Source organism: Cynocephalus volans, chromosome 1 (genome assembly GCF_027409185.1).
Source record: "Cynocephalus volans isolate mCynVol1 chromosome 1, mCynVol1.pri, whole genome shotgun sequence".
Lineage (NCBI taxonomy): Eukaryota > Metazoa > Chordata > Mammalia > Dermoptera > Cynocephalidae > Cynocephalus > Cynocephalus volans.
This window is the reverse complement of record NC_084460.1, coordinates 1,289,692-1,317,002: the sequence shown is the minus strand read 5'-3', so window position 1 is coordinate 1,317,002 and position 27,311 is coordinate 1,289,692. Positions and strand designations below refer to the sequence as shown.

Genomic DNA, 27,311 nt, shown 5'->3' with positions numbered 1-27,311 from the left:
ATTTCCCACGAATAAGGGGCAGAGAAATGCTTACATAATATCTTTCCAAATATAAATTGTCATCTGAGTTGGTGCTTTTCAATGTGCATCTGATTCTTCATTCTATCCTTACTGAGAATATATTTGAGGCTGCAGACCCTCACTGATAGATGGAAGACACCTTGTCAGAAACCCAAGACACTTTGTCTCAGTTGCCAACTCTCTAAAAGTCCTTTGGCATGTTCTGACTTAGTGATCCTGGAATATAATTGCATCCATGTGGCATCCCTAACAAGCAGTGGTATGTCTACAGTCACCCTGTTGTATTCTAGATGTGTCATAATGCTATGAAGAAATCATCCAGAGATCAGTAGAAAAGTCAGTGTGCCTCTGACAGGATTTCTGTCTTGATGAAGCATTTCAGACCAGAAGTCTACCCTTTCCCACAATAAACTCTCTTTTCTTTGGTCAATATTTACAAGGAGCCACTCAAGGAAACCACAAAAACCATGAAAAATTAGTTTAGATTAGTGCATTTTCTGAAAATCATGGTCTAGTTAGCAACTGAAACTTATACTTGGGCATCACTTGATATGTTTTTAATGGAGTCAGTGCAATGTTTTTAAGAAACCACTACATACTTGTTCAACGCCAAAGCAAGACATTTGTTTTAAAAGCCAAGGCATGTTAACAGAAGCGGGAAAAAGAAGGTAGCAAGCATTTAGTGAATCTGGCAGCAGCCCTGCATGTGAGGTCTTCCTCAGCAGTTTACTTATCCGGAAACCCCATCCTGACATGGAATTGACCAGATGTAGTGATGTCAAGAGCACTAAGCGGGCAGTGCCGTGTCCCCTGCAGAGGCTCTTCCAGCACACAAACACTCCACTTCCTGGCATATATGTGACCCTCTTGGAATGACCCTGCCTGGACTTTAAGTTTATCATTGGCCACAACAGTCTCTACCCATAGGTCTTACACCAGACATAAGCTTCTTTTAGTCACTGGCGATTAATCCTCATCTTCTTAGAAATGTATGTGTAAATTATAATACCACTCCCTGGGATTGGTCTAGTGCTCTGTGTCTTGCCAAGGACAACCCTGAGAAGGAGGCAGGGGAGGGATCTCCATTGTGCAGATAGGGACACCGCTCAGAGAAGTTGCAGAGCTTGCCTCAATGGGGGGTGGGGGGTGCTAGAACCCAAGCCTGCCTCCAAAGCAGAGTGCATGTTCCTTGAAAGTAGCTTCCTCATCAACAGCACCGTGTGGACACCGTCCCCACAAAAGCTTTACCTAAGCAGAGACAGCGTTAGAAATGCTCCTTTTCCCCCCTCCCCAGCAAGTGGTTAGGAGCACAGACTCTGGAGCAAGGCAGATGCAGTTTGACTCCCAGCTCTGCCACTTGCTGGCTTCAGACTCCAGCAGAGGCAGAGCTTCTCTGAGCCTCAGTTTCCCCCCTGCGTGTGACTGGGTGTTAGAGTTCCCTACCCCTACCCCACACAACATCTCTGCCCAGTCAGATTAGAGGCTGTACACTGGATAAGTGCTGACACAAGAAGTTTCTGTTTACGTAAACATGGAATAACATACTGCCCTGAGTGGAGGGAGAGTGGGAGTTTCTGTAGCTTGAGAGAGGCAGCCCTTCGATTCATCTGGTTTGGAGAGCCGCTGGGGAGGACATGGACTGATTCTCTCCATACACTGTCGCCTCCAACTTCTAATCCAAAATTGGTCTTTATCAAAGTGGATCAGGCTCAGAGGGGATGTCCCAGCATGGAAGGGGAGTCTAGGCTGGTGAACCCAGCTGAATACAAAAGTCTGCAAGCTCCCAGGGAAGGGCTGGATTTGGCACAGTGCATGGTGAGGCCAAGAGCCCTTCAGGATCTGGCTCTTCGGGCACAGTGGAGTGATAAGCCTGGAGCCCAAGTGTGGATCATGACTTTGCTGTCATCAGAAATCTGTACAGAAAGGGCATCGATGTGGAGTCAGCAAATGTGTCTAACAGTGCCCCCGGGAGCACTCACCAAAGAGGGCTGAATACACTCCTGTGTCTCCTCAGAAGCTCTAAGAGCTTCCCATTGGGTGGAGCGAGTCCTGGGGAACTTGGAGGAATCTAAGGCAGGAGGCCTCAAGAGGGAGATGCGGATGAACTCTTGATCGAGCTTTATTAAAAACTGTGTGATTAATAGGAAAAAGAGGGACTTGCAGTCCACGCTGGTGGTGTGGACCACACTGGGGAGTGTGAGGTGGGGAATAAACCCTTCAGGGAGCGTGTGAAGACTGAACACGGTGATGAGCGTCAAGCACCTAGCGCCAGAGGTGGCTCCTGGTGAGGGCTCCGTGGCACTGATTATTGTCACTGCTGTTATCCTGTCGCTGGCATTTCTCCGATGGCCTCTGCAGAGCTCCCAGGGGCAGTGGGTGTCCAGTCCAAAAGTGGCAGCCTTGTGTCAACAAACACGGGCTGGAGACTGAGCCCCAGTGCGGAAGTATTTGCAGCTGTGATTTGGCTCAGTTGCTTCACCTCTCCCGGCTTCAATTTGGTGACTATACAACAGGGTAAGATGGCAGGGAAATTGACAGTAAAGCTAGTACAGTGTCAGCTTCGAGGCCCTGTCCAAAGGTGCCCAGGGCTATAAGGATATAAGGACAGTGGAGGAGAAGCAACTTTCAAAATGGATAGAGAATTCTTTCAACTCCTACAGCTTATATAAGTATGGGAAAGAAACTCAATAGAGGTTTTCCAAATTTGACAATATTCTTCGTATTGACTTGAAATTACCAATAGTGAGTGGTGGAGCTGAAAGAAACTTTTCTAAGCTTCGATTTTCTATTAGAAATGCAAAGCGAATGTTGGTCAAACTTGCTAGAGGAGAGACTGGGTTGCCTTCTCTTCTTATTACTGAAAACATTGTCGTGAAAAGACAGTCAAAGAGCGTGCAGACAAGGTGTAGGGCAGAAGGTATTAAAATATTATAAAAGTGTGTGAGTCCCTTAATAAGAAATGAAGTTATTTGTTATCCATTTTGTGATGTTTGTGACAGTAGCCTGAAATTTGTATTTTGTTGTCTATTTTCACACTAAGTACATATTCACCCTTGTGCTTACTTTGTTTCATAATTTGGGGTACTTTTTCTTAAAGAGGGCCCCCAAAATTGTAGGAACTTCTGTCTCCACACAACCAGGGTCTGTGCACATTAATACCACTACCTGCTTTTGGCACAGCATCCCTCAGAACCTGCTCGTATGTGCCACCTGTGCATGTGGAGAGGAGCTCCAGAGGGTTTCTGGAAGGAGGCAGGGCCCCTGAGAAGAAAGACAAAGGGGAAAATCTCTGTCTTATAAAAAGACAATGGGCAATAAGTCAAGGCTAGGGGAAAAGAGTCAAAAGAGACAGGTGGACATAGTGCAGTCTGGAGCTGGCAGTCATGAAAAGCAAGTGTGGAGCCGATGGGCAGGGAAGGAGGAAGGTTTGCACGGGTAGAGGGAGCGAGGCCCGTGGAACAGGGCGAAGAGCCTGCTTCGGGGCCTCACCTGTTTCTCTGCTAGCAGCCTCACTCGGACCCAACAGATGTGGCATTGATAGAAGGTGACACACACCCTCTGAAGAATGAGAGCAGGCCAACCAGAGCCCATCGTGCTGCGGAAGCCAGGAGCAGGTTACGATGTGGGATCCGTGTCAAAAAAACGCCCCTTCCTCTCAGGGCCCGTGGCTTCGTGCCCCTAACTGAGGAAGACGTCCTGGCCTGGAGCCTCCGTCCTCTGCTACAGGAAGGGAGAGAAAGGTGGGCGGTAAAACACGGGGCTGCTGAACTCGTATGCAGAGCTGTCTCTTTGGATTCCCGTCTGGCTTCTGCTTGGCACTTCCTTTTTTGCAGATAAAACTGCATAAGCCGTGAGAAGGTCAGAAAAATAGGTGGGTTCCCCTGTGTGGGTGGGACCCCTGAGGAGAATTTCTTCTAGCCTGGTTCTGAGGGCTGTGTCCCCGGGGCGCTGCCATTCACAAGAGGCAGGAGGCTAGCCAGATGTGCAAATGGCAGCCTTCTGAGGAAACATCTGCTATGTTTTCTGGAATGCATGGCTGAGCCTGAGGTGGGTTCTGCTCTCTGGCGCTGTCTGCTGTAGCTGAGTAGACCAGTACTACCATGAGTGGGATTAATTTGGGTTAACCTCAGCTAATTTGGGTTAGGATATCAGGGACACACCAGGGCCTGGGTTGCAAAAGATGAGTAACATGGTCACATGGAAGATAAGGCTGCGTCGTCACTTCCGCCATGCTGTGGGGAACCTGTAGAGTTGCACGTGTCACAGCAGCAATGGGTATCAGAGCTTACCCAATCCAACCTCTTGATTTCCTAGCTAAGGAATATGTCTTGGGAAATACACTGCAGGTAAACATAAAGACATCACTGCACAGGAGTGCAGGAGAACGGGGCCACGGTGGTTGGGGAAGTGGTCCACTTGCTTCCAGACCATCTATGAGAGTTTCACATAAGTAAGAGCACAGATGCTGGTTGGATACATACTGCGGGTTATAGATGGGTCGATTCAGGAGGAAGGGGACAGAGCAAAGAGTAATGTGGTATCCGGGGAAAACCATGCTTCTGAGACACTGGGCAATCGGACAAGGACATACAATTTTGAGAAAGACGACGGTGGCCATGAGGATTAATAACTGGAGAACCAACCTAAAACTTCAGTGTTGTCCTGAAGTAACTAAAACAGCTGGAATGGCTATACTGGAGTCCATTCCTATGCTGGAACAACACTTTGCAGAGGTGAAAAATAAGCAAATATGAGACTGAATGTGATCATCACATGTCAGGCACGTATATAAAAAAACCTCACATTGAGAAACAGTGAAATTTTTGAATTATAAGAGTACATTTTAAAATCCTACTAGCACCAAAGCAGCAAGAAAAAAAAAAAAAAAACTTACAGAGGGCTGGCCGGTTAGCTTAGTTAGTTAAAGCACGGTGCTGATAACTCCAAGGTTAAGGGTTCAGATGCTCATGCTGGCCAGCTGCCGCAAAAAGAAACTTACAATATCAATCAGGCTTCCTCCAGAGGCTCTTCCTCTGAAACCCTGGAAGAGCATGGATTAATTGCCATAGCCACAATGTTTTGAAAGGAAGGACGGTGACCCGAGAATTGTAAATCCAGCCAAGTCATCACTGCAAATACAAGCAATTTCAGAAAAGCATACACTCAGAGAATATACCACCCAAATACCCAGGTCATGTTCTCTGGAAAGCGGACTGTGAGACAAAGGCCTGCATACCTGGCGTGCAGGAGGTTTACTGGGGAGTGTGCCCCAGAACAACACATGGGCACGTAAGGAAGGCAGAACCGGGCAGAGGGAGAAGTTGAGCTGCCCTGCGTTGCAATGGAGACATCGGCCAGTCCCACAGGGAGCTCTGGAGCTGGGGCAGCCCTTTAGAGTTAGAGGAATCAGGCAAGGTGGGCCTTATCCCCCTGCAGTGATGATCGCTGGATGTGGGCTGCCCAGGAGCAGGGCAGTGACCTTGTCCTAGGCAGCTCCCTTCTACTTACAGAAATTCCAAGAGGGACTCAACTGTGACCGTCAGCAGCTGGGGGGATGAGCACTTAAGTCCTGAAGGGACTGTGCTGGCATCTTTAACATCACCTTTTTAACTTTTCTTTTTATTTATTTTAACCTGAGTGTGTACTCTGGCCAACTAAGGGATGAATATGACAATATATGAAGACCAAAGAGCTTTACTAATTCATTTTTAACCCCAAACCCTGCTTAGTTGTCTGTCTCTAAGAAGCCATGGAGCAAAGATTGGTGCTGAGGTTTTTAGCCCCAGAAACGCCGTCCATGTCCTGGTGGAATCTCCTTCTACAATTAATGACCACTCAGAAGAGCAAATGGCCTGTATCTATTCATCTTAACAATGGCTAATCTATTTACAAGGTTAGAATATTGTGCTGGGATGATTAGCAAAACAAAGACTTCATGGAAAAGCAATATTAGATACAGCAAAATCATGGCCATTCTATTGAGCAGAAATGTGATGATTTTTTTGCATCTTTAAAAGCCTTCTTGAGAAGAGCATCCTTCCATTTGCACAGGTGGGATTACAGTCGACCGGGCTGATCTGGAAGAGCTGCTAAGAGGGGAACGTGAAGGAAAGACCAGTCTTTTATCTCTTACTCTCCTTTTCTACAAAGAGCACATAAAGAAAATATCCACCAAGTTCATTTATTTCAATCAACCACCAAGTTGATTCCATTTACTTTTGTTCTTCATAAAGAGCGATCAGTGAACCATTGCAGTGTAGACACTGTGTCACTAAGCCCTTCTTCATAACCACCTCCATCTACCTCAGGCTTGGAGATGTTCTCCTATTAACTAAGTCGAAAAGTTCATGTGTGCAGAGTGATCTCACCTGTACATGAAAATGAGTGAATAGGAAAAAGACTGTAAATTATCTCTTGGCAGTGAAAATTTGGGTGATTTAAATGTTTTTTTTAATTTACATTTTACTCTTTTGCATTTTCTAAATCTTCAATGAGCATGTATCACTTTTATAATTAAGCAAAATAAATGCTCCTGCAAATCAATGTATCTGACTCCACAGAAACACAAATACACTTAAACCAAAATGTTAATTATTATTATTGCTGGAGTAGAGTAATAGGATAAGTGATTCTTTTTCTTTCCTCGGTGTTTCAGATTTTTGCTCATGATTTTTTTTTTCTTTTTTTGCATGTTACAATGGTATAAAAAATTTTATTATTTCCTTATAGAGTTCAGGGAAGGAGGTTTCATTGTTTTGTTTTTTGAATTAAGGCTGCACCTACCAACTCTCCACCCAGGTTAATAGTCTTTTGGAAAGCACTCCTTCTTACTCAGCCTACACTGCCATTGCTGCTGGGGTAAAGCAGGCACATGTGGTGGTCTTGCTAGCAACATGGGTGCTCCTGGGATTATCTGGGCCTGCAGATAGGGACAAATTGTAAAATTACTAATTTGCCTGTTGTGAGAGATGGGGAGAAAGTTGAGTCCTTTCAGAGTGGAAACTTGCATGTGGTCAGGTTAGACCTCCCTTTCTCAGGCCATCTAGACCTCCCCAGGGGCCTCTGTCTTACCTGGTCCCGAGGGCATGAGCTTTGGCCACCACAAGCTTCCTCACCCAGTCGGTTAGCAGATGGGTGGGCAGGAGAAGAACAAGGCAAAAGCCCATCTACATAATGGAAATAAAATGGAGCCCCTGCCCCACGATCAATCCCTCCTCTTACCTTGCTCCTTTTTTTGTTCCCATAGCATTATCACCTTGTCACATATTACATAGTTTACTTTCATTGCCTGTCTTTCTGACCCACCACAGAGCATGAGCTCCATGTGGACAGGAATCTAGTTTGTGGGCTGATATAGCCCAAGTGCCTAACCTAGAGGCTGCCACTTAGTAGGTGTTCAAAGGTACTGAATGAATCTGTATTTACTGGGATAAGAGGATTGATGAGATACATGAAGTGAAAAAAGGTAACGAGACACTAAATATAGCATAACTGTAATGAAACAAAATGTGTATGAGCCAGAATGAGAGTCTGGAAGACACGGCAATAGTTGATGGTGATTACAGATTTAGGGATTCTGTTAATTTTATTTTCTTCTTCATTGTTTTTTGGTGTACAAATTTTACCTTTATGATCATATAAAAATGTGTCTTTCAATTTAAAAAAGAAGAAAAAGAGGTAGGGTCCTGAACAAGCCATGGGCAGCCGGTGGGCTTGGATGTGGCCCGGTTGGGGCCAAGCGGGTGTCTTGGTGATGGAGGCAACCCTGACTGCTGACCGTCACTGCTTCCTGCAGACATCCTCCCTTTCATGGGCCTGGCAGCTCCACATCATGAATGCTCCTTGAAGTAAAATGTCCCTCCAATGCATTGGCCACCTCACTTTCCTTAAATTAGCTGAAGCCTGTTGTAAGATAATGCAATGTTTTTATACTACTGGAGTTTTAACCTAGGCTCAAAATGGTAAGTTTAAATGTTAAGATGTGACGTAATTATATTTAATTGTAGGATTACTTGTACCTGAGTGGCCTGGGACATGGTTACCTGCACTCGCACTGAGAGCTGTGTCTATGACCTGTTATCCCTACAAAAGAAAGGGCCGCTTTCCAGAGCAAGGGTTGGTGGTCAGTGCAATGCTGCATGTGCCCAGGAGCGAGCCAGAAACGAAGGTGGACAGTGCTGATGGCAGCCCAGCGCCTGCTGGCCCTCTCACTGCCAGCTGTGCAGAAGCACCAGGGCCACACTCTCATTTCTCGTCTGTGTGACCCTTCTTGCCGCTTCCATTCAGGCATTCAGTTAGACTCCACTCAGACTGACCTGCAAGGAACGGGGGACGGGTCTGCATGAAGTGACTGTGCAACTGGTGTCTGGGCCGTGGGTGGGACTGAGGCGTGGGGACAGCAATGACGAATTATGTTTGGCCCTTTGTTCCAACTACACATGGAAATCTTCCCAGCTTAGAGCTCTGGGAGGCTGCTACCAAGTGATCGTGTTAGCACTGCAAGATGTAGCCTCTTCGCCATCCTGGGCTTGCCATTAGTTCACATGTAAAATGGTGAACCCCTCAAGGCCTGTGCCCTCACACCTCCCGTCTATTTTGTCTACCTTGTATTTCTCCACAGCCCTTACTATCCAAAATACTATACGTTTATTGGCTTATTGTCTGTCTCTCTCCAGCATGTCAGCTCTAAGAGGCAGGGACTTTGTCTCGTTTGTCCTCTGTTGTATCTCTTGTCTGAGAACAATGCCCGGCACATAGTAGGAGCTCAATAAATATGCACTAGAAACAAAGAAAGAGAGGGAGATGAGGGAGGGAAAAAGAAAGAGAGAGAAGGAAGGAAGGAAGGGAGGGGGAGAGGGGAGGGAGGAAGCATGGAAAGAAGGAAGGAAGGAGAGACAAGGTACCACAGACAAGACACGTCTTTATAAAGATGCTTCCATTTACTTCATTACTTTAAATCTGAACTTGCATAAAATGATGATTAGTTGCATTTAGCTCCAATGGTCCTTGTGACATGAATTGGAGACAGGCCAGGTTTGGACCTTTGCTCCTCACCGACAGGTCCAGTGGCCACAGCGATCAGCCCTGTCACTTAATTTGCATCTGCTGAGGCTGTGACAGCCCCATTGCAAGTGACTCAGAGACGTTTCCGCCGGGTGACAGTAGGAAGGGGGTGGCGATCACTTCTGATGGGGTCTAGGACAGGGTCCTGACTGCACTTCCATCACAGCCTGTGGTCATTTGAAAGATGGTGAAGTGTTAGAGGACACCCCGGGGAAAACGGGAGAGCCCGGTGGGGTGCCAGTCCCCCAAAAGGATTAGCTCAAAGACCTAAAGAAACCGAAGCTGGAAGTTCCAGAGGAGCAGCCTAACTTCTCTTCCTTTCTGCACTCATTCCCTGTCTCTTCACACGCACTCCCTTTTCCAGACCCCTCTGGCCGGTTGCGGGCAGCCGGCAGCACCCTGCGGTGGGGCCGGGTGGCTCACACGCTGGTGTGCTGGGAGCCCGAGGACCACACGCTGCCCGGCCGGCTACGGCCTGAGGGTGTCGCGCTGGCCGCCCGGCTCCTGCCAGCGTGCTCCGCCCCGCGGCTCCTCCGCGCCGGCTCGTCTGTCAGCTTGAGCTTCCCGTGCTCCTCCTTAAGGAAGAAGTCCACCAGCAAGCTCTTCTCCTTCTTGATCTGCTCGCTGATGTCCGTGGGGATATCCGGGATCAACCAGTCCACGAGGACGCTCAGGAACATCACGAGGTTCTACCAAAGGCAAGGGAGAGGGGGTGAGGGAGAGCCTGGCCTGGCGGGCCCTGTCCAGCCTGGCCCCGTCAGAGGGACTGTCGCTGAGGGGTGCTGGTGGCATGGTGTGGTGGCAGACCCTGGAGCAGAACGCTTGCCTCTACTCTTACTAGCTGAGTGGTCTTGACCGGTGGGCATAACTGTTCCTCGGTGTCCTCATTTATAAAATGGAGTAGTGGCAGCACCTGCCCATGGGTGTTGTAAGGATTCGACGAGTTCATACCTGAGGAATGTCTGCGACCGTGGCACACAGCGAGGTCACAGTGGAGCTGCTGCTTCTTCCCTCGTGGGGGGCTTGTAGTGTCCCCTCCCACCCCGCAGTGCTCTCACACGTCCTGTGCATGCTTCTCAGCTGCTAAGCCTCCAGGCGCGCCCTGCTCCAGAGCCTCCTGGGAGGTGGATGTGAAGCCCAGTGGCCTCTCCAGAGCTGTCACCATGACTGTGGCTGCTCTCTGTCCTCTACATCAGAGATGGCCCTTCGATTTTTGGACTGACTTCTGGCCTCAGCTGACCCCAGCGGTACTCACATTCACCTTCCTCTGCTCTCTGTTCATTACAGCCACTCTAGCCAGACGCACCGTCTGGACCCCCACATCCCGTGCCCCCTTGATCAGTTCTGAGCTTTGGTGCCTATGTGCAGTGGGCTTCCTCCTTCTGGCTGCTGAACCACAGCCTTTCCCCTGTGTACGCAGGTAGTCTGGGGCCACTTTTTCCTGGGAGCACTGTCTTTTTCTAGTGATGGGATATGTGACAACAGTGCCTGGCATGGCCGAGTGAATGCCAGCTATATTTATAACCTGATCTTTGCCCATTTCTCCAAGCCACCTTTCACCCGCACTTTACCCAGTACACACTGCAATTGTGATATTCTTCTCTGGCTGCCAATTATACGCTCATGTGTATTCTCCCCTCTGAACTCCTGAGGACAGTGACTGAGCCCTCAAACCCTACATGCTCCCAGGGGATCAGAGGAAGGCTTTGGGGACCAACTGCTGCTTCCAGAGGCTCTCGGGAGCCTGAGGTTCTCGAGAGCAGCTTCGTCGAGTCACACACTTTTGCTCCAAACCAACTCCTTATGGCGTGAGTGAGATGCGACATGTGACATAGGGGAAAGTGAGAGACTCCTGCGGGGGCTGCAGCAGGGGACGTCTGAGCCACTTTTCAAATGTATCACCCCATCTCTCCCGGGGAAGAATGGCTGTCTTCTTTAGGTGAAAGACTAGCCGATGGGCTTCTCCACTTCCTGGGCTGGGGTCCGGGGGCAGGATACTTTAGAGGCCTCCAGAGATCTGCCTTCAGGGAATACAAAAGCCTGAGGGAGCCAAGGAGAAAAGGATCTGGGCTCGTGCTCTGGCCCTGCTTGAAGACTGGCAGGACGGGGAGTGGGAATTGGGAGCCCCGAGCTCAGAGAATCTCCGCGGTGCAATTGGAGCTGCGGCTTTTGTCACAGATAGGAATCACGGGCTCGAGTTTGCTATTCATTCAGGGATGGCTAGATGGCTCTGGGGGCCCTCCCCACCAGATGTCTCAGTGGCTAAAACAGCACTCACAAAGGAGGTAGCCAAGAGCATGAGAAGAAAGGTCCAGAACTGGAGCCCTTTCTTGGGCTGCAGAGATGAGATGGGGCTGTCTGTCTGCACAAAGCGAGACTCGGGTTTCACGTGACCTTCCCACTTTCCCTTCCCCTCTTAGGTTAAAATGGAAATCTATCTCCACCCTGCAACTTACCGCACATCTGCCTTGTAACCTTACTCTGTGTTTTGTTCTCTTTCTGCAAAGTCCATCCATTAAAGGCACCTCTCTTGAGTCCTCTTCCCTAGGGAAGGGGTCTCAACTCCACCTGCTGTATGTGAAGGCCCCTATGGCAGGGTGAGTGCAGGGCAGGTGCTGAGTCCCACCTGTCCTCACCTCTGCAGACTGCATTCTCTTCAGCTATTTCCTATCCAAGCAACTCACCTGGAAGATTATGACAAAGGCCAGGCGGGCGGACAGAATGGACCAGTACTGTTTGGAAAACTCATATGGGTTCGGGGCCCATGGCGGCTCGCGGTAATCCTTAAACCTGCCCAAAGAGAAATGCAGTGTTAAGACTGGGAGGAGATGGAGGAAAGGATGGTGCTCCTCCAGGTGAAGCCTCAAGAACTGGAGCAGCAGGCAAGCCCTTGGCTCTCAGACTCGGGAAACGGGGCAGAGCAGGGAAATCCATGGCCCAACCAGCAAATGTCTATGGAACAAAAGGACCAAAGTTCAAAAAAGCCACTGTCAACCTAGAAATGTCTTCTTCCTGCTCTCTCTCCGACATTCCCCAAAGCTTCCTCTGGTGTCAGAATTAGACTCCCAGAGGAGCCCAGGGATCATGAGAGTATCCCAGGCCAGTGGGTCCCTTGAGGCTGCCCACGAGCCTGCGGGCTGTGAGAGGTGCTCAGCAGCTGTGGGCTCCTGAAGCGCAGGTGCCAGCAGGCGGTCCTGGGGCTTGCCTTGCTCCACGGCTGCTTTCCTGAACCAAAAGGAAGGCTGATCCAGACCAAGCTGAAGGCCGGGTGCATTGTGGGCGAGAGGGTCGGTAATTGTCATAGTTGGTCGGTGTCCTGTCTTACTAACCATCTTCATAATCTGCCCACATGGCTTAAAAAGCAAAATGTCAAATGCCTGACATGAGCTCGTGCCTGTTTCTCAGACTTGCAGAGAAACCTTGGGTTTTCCCTCACTCCTGCCTTTTCACCCCCATTCCGGAATGACTCATGTTCAAACCAGCTCATTTGCTTAGACTCACATTTTTCTAAGTCTGGAAAAATGACAAAGTCTGGGACCAGAACTAAGGTTCTTTATGGAATGGTTTTCTCTACGGGATTCAGCAAAATCTTAGATGCTCCTGAAAGCACAACAGGCCCTGAGCCAGAGGACGAGGTGGGAGGTGACCGGCCACTATGCAGTGGGTGTGGCTGCAGAGGAAGGAAGGCCGGGACTCTGTCCAGAGAGGTCCAGGGAAGAAAACTTCGCATGTTGAAGGTGCGGTGCATGTCAATCCTGATCAAGGGGCTTTTCTGAACATTTCCTCATTGAGTCTACACAACACCCCCCTCAGGCAAGCATTGCTGTCCCTGCATAAGACAGAAGAAACCCGGGGCTCAGAGAAGTTCTACTATTGGGCCTTGTGCCCAGTGAGAGGTGGAATGAAGGTAAAAATCCAGCCTGGCTGAATTCAGGCTTTTCTTCCTTTATTCTAGAGCTCTCCGCCAACAGCTGCAGCTTGGGGTGGGGAACTCAGAAACGGGTGCTCTCCAGTCCCTTCCTGAATGAACCAGCCACTCTAAGAGATCCATGTAAAAGTATAGCGGCTTCCAGTTTTCCAAGAAGAGACGGGAGAAGAAGAAGGGGAAAAAAAAAAAGGAAAAGAGATGCACACAGGAAAGGCACAAGCAAAAGGCGCAGCGACAGAGTGAGCTACAGAAAGAGGCAAACTGAGAGGTGGACACTGCTTTCAACTAGGACTTGGCAAGAGGCCAGGAGCTGCCCCCTCCACTGCCGGCTTCCCCTCTTCCAACAGCTGATCCCAGCTGTCTCAAGCTTGGGTTGACATCCGGATGAAAAGCAAAGCTAACTGCAGCCCAGCAGAGCACACGGGATCCGTCCTATCCAGCCATGGCTAAGGACAGAAGCAAGGCCAGCTCCAAGTTATCCCTGCCAACGGGAGACAGGAGAGTGCAGCAAAGTGAACAGTACATCTTGGGGTGAGAAAAATACGGACTCACCTATCCTCGTGCTGCCCCCAGAAGAGGAAGAACCGCCCCCACTCCTCACCATGGGGAAGTCCTTCCCTGGGTTCAGCCCAATCCCCCTGCTGCAATGAAAGCCCATTTCTCTTGTTCTCCAGCTCCTTCTGTGAAGAACAGCTGCTCACTGACCTTGCTGTGAGAGCCAGTGCTCGCTCCTCCTTTTTCCAGTCTGCAAAGAATCCATAAATAATCTAATTCTGCTTCCACCTCTGCTACTAACTCACCACAGCTTTTAGAAATGTCACTTTGCCTTCCCTGAACGTCCCAAACATTTGAATCTGATAGGCAAATCTATCTAATTAAGGATCTGAGGAAAGATAAACACAGAGATCTGTCCAGAAAACTCTTCTTGAAAATGCCTCTCTGCAGATGGCCTAAGGGCAGCTCTGTTCGGACTAAAGGGCAGGCCATGTCAAAGAAAAGAACAAGGAGCAATTTAATAAACTATGCATCTGTTCACATTTCTCTTTCCAAAGCTTTTAAAATTATGACATACAGTAGGAAATGTATTTTACATTGATGCACATATACATATATAAGTAAAATAAAAATTACACAAAAGATATTTATCCTTGCTGTGTGCAATGCACTGATATTTTTCTATTCTATTCCATCTTATCCTACTCTAGTCTTTAAAATGCTGAACATGACCCCCTGAAGTGATTTCATAATCCACTAATGAATCATGATTCATAGTTTGAAAAACTTTGGGTGCAGTAAGCCTCTGCCACCAGGTAAGTGACTGGTTATTTACATTCCAATGTAAGTTCAGATTTCATAATTTTTTTTAAAATTTCACCCTAAGAAGTCAGGCTTATCAAATGTTTTCACTAAATAGCTAAAAGACACTAATCAAACAAAGATATAATTAGCTTTAAGAACAGAAATGCTCACAAAAGACAGAGCAGCTAATGAACTTGTTTCTACCGTGTGATAATGGTCTGTTTTGCTTGTTTTGTGTCTAAGCCCCGTGCATAGCATGGACGAAAGTTTGTGGTTTGGAGTCAGCAGGTTAGGGCTCAAGTGCCACCTCCACCACTGAGTTCTCTGTCCTCTTGCAAGTTACCTAAGGTTCAAGATAGGTCCAAACTCACCCAGTGTTATGAAGATGAAGTGTCAAAGCAAAGTACTCAGCACACCACCTGGCACATCAGAGGAACCAGTAAATAGTAACTATTCTTTCTCTTTTCGCTGAAGGTAACTCATGAAGTGCACCTATTCTATTGAAAGAGGACAGAGCGCATAGACCGCTGCTCCCAGTTCCTCCTGGCTTTCCAGGAGGATTTCTGAGCATGCAAGCACCAAACGCTCCAAATTTCCCATGATGCTGATGTAACTCAAAAGGAGTCAGCCAATGATGCAACTGCAAGGACCTGTGTCCAGGTAAATGGCAGGAAATAGGCAAGCCCCGGGCAGGTGGGTGGAGGCCTGAGACCTGGAAAGTAGAACTTGCGATCTGCTTCCAAGCTCAAATGTCTTCCAACACCAGACCTATTCCCCCAGCTTGGGGAGCTTGGGTCTCCCAAAGTCCCACTGAGGGGCCACAGCACTGAGTGAATCCCACACCTGGTCAGCTTCCTGCATCTGCTGGCTGTGATCCCCAGAAGGACGCAGGGACTTAACATTGGGGATATAATTTTAGGGTCATTCCTAGATCTCATCTTTGCCCCTCCAGTCCTCCTTTATTTTCCTTGAGGCTTAGCATTACTTTTGAGAGTTCCCTTGAGTCTCCCAATAGAGACTTTCCATAACGAGACAACTAGAGTGTCTAAAAAGCAAGTTTGCTCTTGGGGTGGCTATGTCCCTTAACCAGCCGTAAGACCCTGAGTGAGTTATTTCACATCGCCAAGCCTCGGCATCCTGACCCATAAAGTGGAATCAACAAAATGTGCACCACGGTGCTAAGTACACAAAAGGTGCACACTTGCGCTCTCTTGCCCCAGCTGTGAACAAATGAACACGTGCACATACGTGTGCATGCACACTGGATGTTAAAGGATGACATGGTGAGAATTGGGTAAGACCGTACATGTGAAATGTGATTTCTGGAGGCTTCCACAGAACATGGACACAATGTTTTGCTGTGAGAGAGAATGAGGGGCGGGGGCTGAGAAGAGAACTTTTTCTTTTCCTTTTATATACCTATATAGGTCTCTCTCTATATATGTAGGTATATATATGTATGCATATATGCAGAGTCAGTTTATAATAAATAATAAAAGTTCATAATTTTAAAAGAAGAATAGAATTACATTTTATACTAAGCTTTCAGGAGCAAAATTATAGTGTTGACATGGACAGATTTATATATAATAAGTGAAACTGGTACAAAAATCAACATTATATTTTAGTTTTTAAATTACATTAATATTTTACCTAGATTACTCTAACTTTGTGAAGAATCACATTGAGTTGAATTTATACATTACCTGAAGAAATAAGTTTCCCACTAGCTCAAAATAAAACAAACCCACAATACAATGCCTTAAAGGTTCTACAAGTTCATACTATGTCAGTGCATAGAAAAATATCTGGGGAAGATTCACACATATGTATCCCCTGGTTACTGTAGGTCTAGGACTTGGCAGGGTTAGAGTGAAGGCAGGACACAGTTGGAGCAGTTACCTATAATGTTTAGCATTCTTATAAGAATAGAATAATATATTACATGTGTCATTAAATATGTACTTTTTTAACAAAAAAGCAGAAAAGAATCTTTGGAGATTCTCATTCCAAAGCCCCTATTTTTACAGATGGGGAAACTGAGGTGCAGAGAGGGAAGAGAGACTCTTGGCTTCATGTCCCCTTTCTCCATCCTACCCTCCCTTGCAGGGTACCCACACTTACGACACTGGCCGCAACTCATCACCACACAAAATCCCCGCAGGCAAGGAGGTCCTCAAAGCTTATGCCTGGGGGGGTCATCGACAATCTGTAGCAGCTTTTTTTTTTTTAAACTGAGGTGTTAGTTCTATAATGAATCAGTTAGAAAATACATTTCTCAACTCCAAACAGTGGTACGTAAGCACATAAAAAAAAAATTTTTTTTTAATAGCCTCAATGGAAATTTATGTCATATTAATCTGAACACAATTACATACAATATTTTCATACCATCTGAGCTCCTTAAAACTGCCTTCTGAAATTGGCCTTTGACAAAGGAAAACAGTACAGACAATTAGGAACTAATGAGAACCTTGTCAATCATTGGTGGAGCGGGTGGATACAGATCAGGAAAGGAACACCGGAAAAGCTGACTCCACCTCTGGTTTCGGCAAGGAGCAGATGTGAGATAACCGTGGCTGGAAGGGAACCTGCCTCTTCAAAGACTAGTCACGGGACATGAAGCACTCAGGCTCTTCAGGAAAACCTGGCAGCGGCCATGCAAGAATGCTGTTTCTGGATGCTTAGCATGTCCAAACAGACCCACTGGGTTGACCCTGCCCAGTAGGCTCCTCGAGTTCTGGGACCAGATCCCTGGCCAGACCCTGCCCTGGTGATCTCTCTGCTCCCGTCTGGCTGAGCCAGGAGCCCCAGCCACCATCCATCCTCCAGAACAGGGGGCCCCTCAACCCTGGCAAATGATCACTAATCATGTCTGTAGATTGACGTCACAGGACTGTTTATGGAGCAGCCCTGCTGGAGCATTTAGATGGCTGAGGCAAACACTGCTCCAAAAATGCTGGGAACGCATCTCAAACGGGCAGCTGGAGACTTGTCTTAACTTTTATTGCTATTTTTAAGATACCTCTAACCCTGGCAAGGCTGGGTTAGAGCCCAAGACCTCAGTTTTATTTGACCACATTTATCTCCAGAGGTCACTGAAAGCTAAGAATAAGAAGGGTCATCGAGTTCCCAACACTATTTGCTAGAAAATCAAGGCAAACCGCATTTCCCACCATGGAAACAGTTTTGAACCCTGGTTCTGGGGCTAGCAGCACAATTGTCCCTGTTTCTCACAATATTTGTCCATCCCAGTCCCTCCTTCTCCATTCTCAGTCTCTCAATAGACAGACAGACAGACAGACAGACAGACATCCTGGCTTACAAAGTTCCTGGCTTAGAAAGACATCCCTAGGTTATGCCTCCTCTTCCTAAATCTCCAGAGAGTTGGGCGACCCAGACAAGTTCACACAGCAGGCAGTGGGTAGAACCCACATAAGGCAGGGATTTACAATTCCTATCGATCTAGGAAATACAGCCCCCAAGCTACACCGATTTGACGTATCATATCTAGATCATATGCTGACCCCATTCTCTAGAATCAGCCTACACTTGAGAGTAGGGCATCTTTTTATTTTACATGTAACGCTCGGTGTAACCCAATGGTTTGGGTCAGAGAGAACATGAGTGAAAAGTCTGATCTCATCACTGTCCTCTCAAACCTCCACAGTGCATCCCATTGCCCCAAGAGAGACCCCACGCCCCTCAGCATGACCAACGTGCTCTTCTTGGTCTGGCTTTCGATTTTCCTCCCAGCCCCGTCTCTCAAAGCTCACCCTCACTCTAGCCCCTCCCCCTGGAATACAGTGTTCTCCCCGGACCTCCACACCCGAAACCCCCTTCCTGCCCCACGTCACCCACCAGCCCTCCCCACCCCATGCACCAGCCAGCCTGGCTTGGCCATAGGACTGAGGAGCTGCAACAAGGTTATCTCAATGGCCATCCTTGTACTGGTCATTCTGCAGGTTTTGTCTCCCTTCAGACATTCCCTGAACACTTAAGTCTGCGTTAGGATTGTGACCTTCCTCCTCAGGGTTCTCATAGCTCCCTGCAGTTACCCTATTGTAAATTATTAAAGCTACCTTGCAATTGCCTGTTCACTTACTCATCTGCTCCATCTAGACTTCCTGCAGAAGGCTCTGTGCCTTGTTCCCTACTATACACCCAAAGCCAAGCCCAGAGCAGGGTCTCAAAAACATTTGAAAATCAACCTATAATCCTCACTGGTCCTGAGAGCAAGGGAAAATGATGGGTGCTCCAGAAATCATTTCAGTTTGATCTTGGGATGATTTATTTTCTGCAGATAAATTTTCTAGGCACAAACATAGAATTAAACCACCTATGCATGCACCCACTGATAATTCTGCCACTCAGTGGCAGAATTTTTTTTTAAGCGAGCCCACAGACAAGCCAGGATCCATGTACTTGCATGGACAAAATGCAGAGAAGACCACCAGAGCATTACAGCTAGCTGGAAATTCCAGTGACTCTGAAGGCAGACACGAGAAAGCTCAATCTAAATCTAACCCACGTGTACAGGGCATTTCTTGCTTCGGCTGAGCAGTGCCCATTCACCTTGATTTCTCACTACAGTATGCCCCTTATCCATAGGGGATATGTTCCAAGACCCCCCATGGATGCCTGAAACCTCAGGCAGTATCAAACCCTGTATATACTATATATACTACACTTTTTTCTATACATACAGACCCATGATAAAGTTTAATTTATAAATCAGGCACAGCAAGAGATTAATAACAATAACTGTGGATAATAAAATAGAACAATTACAATATACTATAATAAAAGTTATGTGAATGTAGTCTCTCTCTCTCCCTTTCTCTCTCTCTCTCAAAATATCTTATTGTGAGTGCTCACCCTTCTTCTTGCGATGATGCGAGATGATAAAACACCTGCATGATGAGAGAAAGTGTGGTGGGTGACACAGGCATTGTGACCTAGCATTAGGCTGCTATGACCTTCTGTATTCCCGAATCTGGGTAGCCACCCCTCACTTGTAGTAAATGGCTTGTTGTCATGCATTTTAGGGGATCCCTTGCTGAAGTCTTCATATAGGCTCAGTGCTTTCTGCCCAACACACACATTGCTGTCGATTGGAACATGTTTTCCGCTCACGTCCTAAATATGTAGCAGGCACCTACATATTTAATACCTACATACTTAATACCTTTTCCATCTTAACCTTCATTAACTTATCATGCATGGTGGCTGTAACTTTTGCAGTTTGAGGAATGACAGCAAAACTAGCAAAATTTCTTTTTCCTTCTTCACAATGTCACAGATACAAGATTCATTCTTACCATAGCAAAGTCATCATACAATTTTTTTCTCTCCTTCAGTAGAGGACTTTCACATTTTCACTTAAAGGTAGTACTTCATGGCTTCTCTTTGGCATATTCAAACTGCCAGCATCACTCTCGTGCTCTGGGTCTTTATTAAGTAAAATAAGTGTTACTTGAACACAAGCACGGCAATGCCACAACAGTCAATCTGATAGCAGAGAGGGCTACTGAGTGACCAACAGGCGGAGAGTGTCTACAGTACAGATGCAGTAGATGAAGGGATGATTCATGTCCTGGGCTGGACAGACTGGGACAGTGAGATATTTCATCATGATGCTCAGAACAGCATGCAATTTAAGATATGAATTGTTTATTTCTGGGATTTTCCATTCAATATTTTTGGACTGCAATTAACTGCAGGTAACTGAAACCATGGGAAGTGAACCCACGGGTCGGGGACTGCTGTGTAGCTGCTGACATCCTACAGAGCTTGAAAATAGTCACCACTGACTGAAGTAGAGTTGGGAGATGGAGACAGTGGATTTGGGCAGACTTGACTGAGTGAAGCTGTGCCGAAAACTAGACCTACCCTCAACTTTTCAACATGGGGGCCATTAAAATCTTCTTTTGTTTAAACCAGTATATATCTGAAAAGCATCTTCATAAGTGTTACTGGAAGATCTGATGGTCACGGGAAAGGACAGAGACCCATGGTGCTCTGTTAGACACGTGCCTTAGACACAGCAGTCACACTGGTGTGGTTCCAGCTGCACATGGAGGTGGAGGCCTGTGCTCTTGAATAGGCGGGAGTTTTAGTTCAGGTTTCAGTCACTAAAACTGCTGTAATCTTAGAGAACTCTTCAGCTTTCTAAACCTCAGTTTCTTTTTATGCAGACTAAGGAGTTGCAACAAGATGATTTCTGTGGTCCCTTCCACTTATAAAAATGATTTTGTAATTCTCACTTTTTAGTGCCTGTTTGTTTAATGAAAATCTGTTGACTGACTTTATAGATCTTGCTTGAGCAAACTTAGATGCTACTGGAAAAGGCCTAGAACTGGAATAGATCCTCTGTACTGTGGAACTATGTCTTTTGGATCTGCAGACCAAAATCCAGCACCATGGACAGACAGTCTGGCATGCCAGCCATCAGAGCAGTGGCCCCTGGGCATGCACAGTCTAGAAGCAAATCTGCCAGCAGCACAACTTTAGTCCAAGGGTCAGACTCTTCACAGCCCCAGTGTGAAAAACCCAGAACATCTAGGCTAACATAAATCAATACCTATGAACAGATGATAGAGGCATTCATCCACTCTTGGGTCTAGTCCCTGATTTCTCATCTTTTCTTGGCTGGCTAGAGTTGAACCCTGAAGTTGTTGCTACTGGAACCAGAATACCCTTCTATTTAAACCACAGATTGGTAAGGTTGTATAACTCAGCCATATGAGCCATATGGGACGGGAAGACCAAATAGTTTTCTGTTGTTCATGGTCTCAGACTGTCAATCTGAATCTAAGCAGCCATTTACAAATCATTGACCTTGGGTACCAAGGTGTCCCAGGTGGGAATGTGTGACAGATGTGCCCAGGGTCATCACAGCTGCCAACACAACTGAAAACACCACTGTTTTCAATGGAGCCATCAGTAGCTTTTACATAAAAGACTATCCGGGTGATCCGAGAAAGCCCTACATTGGTTGCACAACACCTTTTCTTAGGTTTTTGTTATTGTTGCAGTTATTCTGATTTTTTTAAGTGTGAGATGTGTTCAAAAAGTTCATAGAGAGATTCATAGTATCTCTTATTTCTATTTCTCTACTAACTTTTTAAAGCACCCTTATATATGAGGTGTGATCTTTCATCAAGTCCTTTACAGGGACTGTCATTTAACCAGGGTATGAAAGGATTAAACAAGCTATTCCCCTGGGCTCTTCTTCTCTTTATCTGCCCTACTTGGGCAAATAGTAGAGAATTTTCTGTTTCTTGGCATCAGTGATCCCTGTGGCAATGATTTCAATCACTTCTGTGAAGTTCCAGTTTAGTGTATCTAGGAGTTAGGTAAAAACAATCCCTTGGATTTCCTTTCTTACCATCATTTTAATTGCAGCTTGATTGAAATCAAATTCATCACATGTACCATAAAATGAGACTCTCTTAGCAGCTTCCCATTTCTAGTCAATGAAACCCCAATTTCCAGTCCTCTGACTTCAGCCCAGACTTTGACAAGACCCTTAACTCAGCTGCCGTCTCCTTTGTCTATTGTCACCAACTTAGCAATACATCCCATGAAAGAGCTCGTCTTCTCCCTGCATCTTCATTCCTTCCTTGAGCCTGGAGTGCGCCTGGCACGGCTCCTGTCTAAATGGTGCAGCAGCTCAGCTGCCCTGCCTGGGTTCTCCCAGCTCTAGTCCATCGTCCTCTCTCAGATCAGAACAATGTTCCTACACCTGCCCTTTATCCATCATTCCCTGACACCAAAAAACACCAGTGTCTTCCTATTGCACCTCATGAAATTCCTGATTTCAGGACTCCCCATTACACACTTCACCCTAACTATTCAAACTCAACATTTTGGCTTATACTACCCTAGGAGTTTCTACATGTATCGTATTTCCTTTATTATTCCCCATTATTATCTCCCCAGTGCTCTCCTTGCTAACTACATCACCTTGCCCTTATCCAACACCCCAAATTCATCCTCACCCCCATGGCTTTGCCCATGCTGACTTCCCATGTGGAATGCTCTCCCTTCCTGCCCCACAACTCCTCGCAGCCCCTCCAGCAAGCTGACCCTTTCCATTCTAGTCCCCAGTAAGCTCCCTCTCCTCCAAACACCCGCAGCACTCATAGTCCATGCTACATTTGATCAATTAATCACCTGCTATTTCCTATCTGTTCTGCTTGTTTTCTTCCCAGCCAGACCCTAAACCCCTTGATGGTGAGGTCAAGGCTATATAGTTCTTGGTCTGCTCCACGGTGTCCAGCAAAAGGTGCTCGATAAATACGTGCTGACTCACCAAACTGATGTACAACGACTGATGGAGGGAGGGGCAGGAGGCAAAGAGAAGGGAGAATGGTGCAATCCCAGGTCATCCAGACAATTATTTGGATGACTGCTTCAGGTCCTCTGCCACCTCCTCTTAAATGTGACTTTACCTGCAGAACTGAACCTCCTGGCCGAACTGCGAGCTTTCCGGCTGCGTTCCCTCCTTCAGCTGGCTGACATTGAAAAAGGACAGGGTGTGGTTGACAAAGCCATGCAGAGTCCCATTGTGGCTGTAGGAGTACTGGTACACGAGTCGTGGGATGAAATCGGAGGTGATGGCGATGACAAAAGCCTGAGGGACAGAACCGTAGCACTGAGGAGTCGGGATGGGTGCTGTCCACATGGCATAGGGTCTCTCTGACCAAGGGACTGTCCTCTCCTAGGTTCTCCATTAAGAGGGGCTGCTCTGGCTGATACAGACACACCTGCAGCATGCACAGGTCCCTGTCCCTAAGCTCACACAGCTGACTTGCCTGGCTTTTCCATCCTTCAATGTGTAAGTAAATCCACCACGCAGCAGCTGTCAAGAGAGTGAATTACAACCACTGCAGCAGGACGCGAAGGCCTAAGGCCTAAGGATGCTAAGCAAGTCGGGGCCATTTGGTGCTAGAGGATTAATCCATCTCTCAGATAGTTGAATTGTCACTGATGTTGGCCAAGCCAAAACAAAATGCAAGACTTTTTTTAAAAAATTACCTATAGTGATGACAAGTGTCACTTAAGTGCAATAGGCAAGGAAATTAAATGGCCATGTACATCTGCCCCCAAGTAACACCAGAAAGCCAGGAATACTGGGAATATGATTTCATGGTTTCCTCAATTTGACCATTATCTCTCGACACTTTGTAGCACATCATGTAATGGGAATTGTTCTGTTATCCACTTTCTTTAGGAAAAGTGAGACATAGAGGAGAAAAGAGTAGGTCCTGTTAGATGGAGCCACACACACCCAGCACAGCATCTGGCACGTCTAAGTGCTCCATAAATGTCTATAGAACAAAGCAAATGACAAATGAATGATCGCGTGTTTGAATGTGGAGGTACTTTCTGCAAAGAAAATCTTAATCTTTTTGGCAGGTGTTTATACTGTATTCTGCACCAACAATTAAAGCCCTTTAAAAAATGTAGTTTAGATATTATTTTCTAAATGTATACGTGAGCACGGACAGCCATAACCATATTTGAGAATGAATTACACACTTGTAGTAACCCCAGCTACAGCTTACTGAGCACTTGCTATGTGTCCTCTCATCATCCCACTTAATTTCCAGAATGATCCTGTTTGGTGGGTATTATTATTACCTCCCATTTTACGGATAAGTAAACAAGTCTTAGAGAGGCCAGGGAGGTGAAACCTTGTGTCCTGTTCTGTCCATGGGAAGTGGTTAATACTCAGGGCCTCTCTTCTAGTAGACACAACTCAAAGTAACAGCTGATCTGTTTTCCAAATTGCACTTTCGTTCTAAGCGTCAGTGTTTGATGCTGCCTACATCAAACATTCCAAATGCAGTGGGCTGATTCTCTCTGCTGCTTCTCACCTTTCTCCAGCTATTTTATGTGTTCTTAGTAGGGAACCAGGTCAGAGCCAGAATCAATGTTTCTCTCACAAGGGAAAGAGGGCTGTGGCTTTCTTGGTGTGCTCTGAGCTGGCTGATAACAGGAGGCCCTGAATGGCCACCGCAGGTACAGAATGCAAAAGAAAAGGAGATGTTGGCCTGGACCCAGCAGGATTTCCTCTGACATGTGGACATGTCTGGCAAGGCAGTTAAGGAGGTCACAACAGGTAGGGCCCCTCTTCTTCTGTGTCCCATCTTAACCTACACATGCCAAAGTCTATGGGGATAATTAAGACTTTGCATTAACAACTCAGAGGAACCGTAATTAGGAATTGCAGCCTGGGCAATGCTCCAGGTATTGTTTAGCTCAGTAGAAAAGGAAAGGAAAGAGATGGGTAGATATGTAGAATTCTTTCCACATTATTCTTGGCTCTGAGGAAAGATCTGATTTTGACTTCAGGACAAGGTGTGCACTCTGTTGGGTGATCACCTTTCTTTCTCTCAGTGAAATTAAAAGTGAAGTTGCGTGGCTGCAGTGACAGCATGGTGAGTTCCAGGGCGGGTACACACTGTCAACCGGGGGCCGCCTTAAATAAATCCCTAAATGGAACATGAGGCATGGTAACCAGGGCCACTTTCCTGCTTTGAAGACTTCGGCTACCCTGGGAGCCCTTCCCACAGAGCAGGGTGTCATGAACACAAGCACTTACATTGATGATAACAGAGAACTTGCCGATTCCAGAGAGGATGTCAAACCAAATTCCTGTAAGACAGAAAAGAGGTGTCTGGCTTACTCCCACCCTTGGCCCCGTGATAACAATGCTGCAGCCCAGGGTGACGTTTTGCAGGTAAGTTCCCAGGGGAGGTTTGTCAGTCCCCCCAGGGATGGCTAGTCTGGAAAGGCTTAGGTGCCCCGCTGTTGGGAAGCTCAGGAGACAAGGGGGGTGGGTACTGTGACTTCTGAGGGCCTCCCTGTGCCCGAGGACATGAGGATAGAAAGTCAGAGGGATGAAGAGGCAAACAATGGCGTCCCCGGCCTCTTGATCCCTGGCATAGCATTAGGGTGGTGGCAGGAAACAGGGCAGGGAGGCGGGGAGAGGGCCCTGCCATGGCCTGTAAGTGGCAGACATACCAATGTCTTTGGTTCTCACAGCATCTGGCCTTCTTAGCTCTGTCACAAACTTCTTTGCATCCAGCCGCACTTCAATGACATTGTTGAGTAGGGCAAACAAAGGTGCCAAAGGAAAGGAGGCCACAAAGAGGGTGACAAAACCAAACTGGATGACTAGGAGAGAGAACAGCATGAGAAGCTTCACCAGGGAGAAGCAGGAGCTGGACAAATTCTGGCTTGCAGCTACACCCCCTCGCCTTTCTTCCAATATGGACCCATTTCCACATTGGTCTCTTGGTCTCCCTGGAAATTTTCCCAGGAAAATCCTGCACCACATACGCAGGTGTTTCCTTCTCAATACCTGCAGGCCTGCCGGTCAATGTCATCCCCTGGGAGCAAAGCTTTGAATCAGGCACAGTGGGGAGATAGGAGACAAGGAAAAGGCCTCACTCCTTCCTTCCCATCACCCTTTGCCTCCAGCCACTGCTACTATCCATCTAACTCAGGGGTTGGCAGACCCTCTCAGCAAAGGGCCAGATAATAAATATTTTTGAATTTGAGAGCCATATGGTCTTGTTACAATGACTCAACTCTGACCTTGTGGAGCAAAAGCAGCTAAAGACAAAGCATAACAAACAGGCCTGGCTGTGTTCCAATAAAACTTTATTTACAAAAGCAGTAAATAAAGTGGGCTGGATTTGGCCCATAGGCCATAGTTTTCCAATCCTTAATGTAATTTATAAAACCACCTCCCCAGTTTGGACTCTTCTTTCCATATCTGTAGTTACTGCCTTTGTTTAGAAAGCTTATTCATTCATCACACATTCATTGAGCGCTCACTAAATGTCAGGCACTGTGCTAAGTATTTAAGGAGGCAAAAGTCTAGTCCTGCCTTCGAGGAACTGGGTTTGGGAGGGGGAGAGAAAATGTCCACAAAGATGTGCAATGAGGCTTCATGTGTGCCAGGAGAGAAAGAATAATGTGCCAGAGACAGAGGAGACCCAAAGGAGGGAAAGCTCGATCTGAAGTCTCCATGTGGAACACCCAGCATGGGCCAGGGCTCAGGGGCAGCCTGTGCCAATCTGATGACTGTCAGAGGCTGAGGCCCTACCTGGACCATGGCAAAACCTCCCAACTGGTTTCCCTGTCACTGCTCTTCCGGGCTTCTATAGTCTGCTCAGCCACAGCCCCTGTGATCTGAGCCTGTCACCTACATACTCATGATTTCTGTGGGCTCCCTCTGTGCACTGATATAATCCAAGCTCCTTACCAATCTGTCCCAACCTGCCTCTCCAGCCTCATCTCCCAACATCCCCCACAATGGTGGTGCTCCTGCCTTCCAGCCGTCTGAAACGCTCTCTCCTGATGTTTCCCTGACACACTAGGTCCTTCCATTCACTGCGCAAGCACCCATCCTCCAGCTGGCAAACCACTACGCATCCCCAAAACCACCCAAATGCCACTTCCTTGGTGAAGCCCAACCCCCTCCTCTGACCCCCCATCATCCTGTGTTCAGCCTCAGTTATAGACACTGTCACGTTCTGCTGTGAGTGAGCTACTCACGTGTCTTTACTCCCACTGGAAAGGCAAGGGCTCCATCCACTCTAGGGGCTTAGTACATATTTGCTGATCCTGAGTCCCAGGAAAGTCACAGACTAAGAAGATTTTCCAACATACTAAGGGCAAGTTTTTAAACTTCTCTGTGCCTCAGTTACTTCAATTATACCTTGAGAATACTAATAACTCTCACCTAATAGGGTTCTCACAAGGATAAATGATATTGCATAATATGCTTAGAACAATGTCTGACACTTAATTGCTCAATAAATGTTACCTATTATGTGTAATTTTATTCTTATTGGAGTAAATATCAATGTATAGAAGACTATAATGTATACTGTACATGCTAAACAGATACAAATTTAAAGTTTAAGCCCTGAATGGGAGTCAGGAGACCCAGTTTGTTGACCCGGGTGTTGCTAACCAG

The 27,311-nt window shown here is 46.9% G+C and overlaps 1 protein-coding gene across 1 annotated transcript in view; it reads right to left on the bottom strand.

Moving 5' to 3' along the window:
• Positions 1-9,503: 9,503 nt before the first annotated feature.
• ANO2 (anoctamin 2) overlaps positions 9,504-27,311 on the bottom strand; it is a 317,511-nt gene continuing 299,703 nt past the window's right edge. Inside the window, exons 21-25 of the mRNA XM_063099698.1 lie at positions 25,346-25,498; positions 24,924-24,976; positions 22,768-22,949; positions 11,769-11,874; positions 9,504-9,773 (exon numbers count right to left, since the gene is read on the bottom strand). Coding sequence (XP_062955768.1) covers positions 9,504-9,773; positions 11,769-11,874; positions 22,768-22,949; positions 24,924-24,976; positions 25,346-25,498 — 764 coding nt within the window. The remainder of the gene's footprint in view (positions 9,774-11,768; positions 11,875-22,767; positions 22,950-24,923; positions 24,977-25,345; positions 25,499-27,311) is intronic.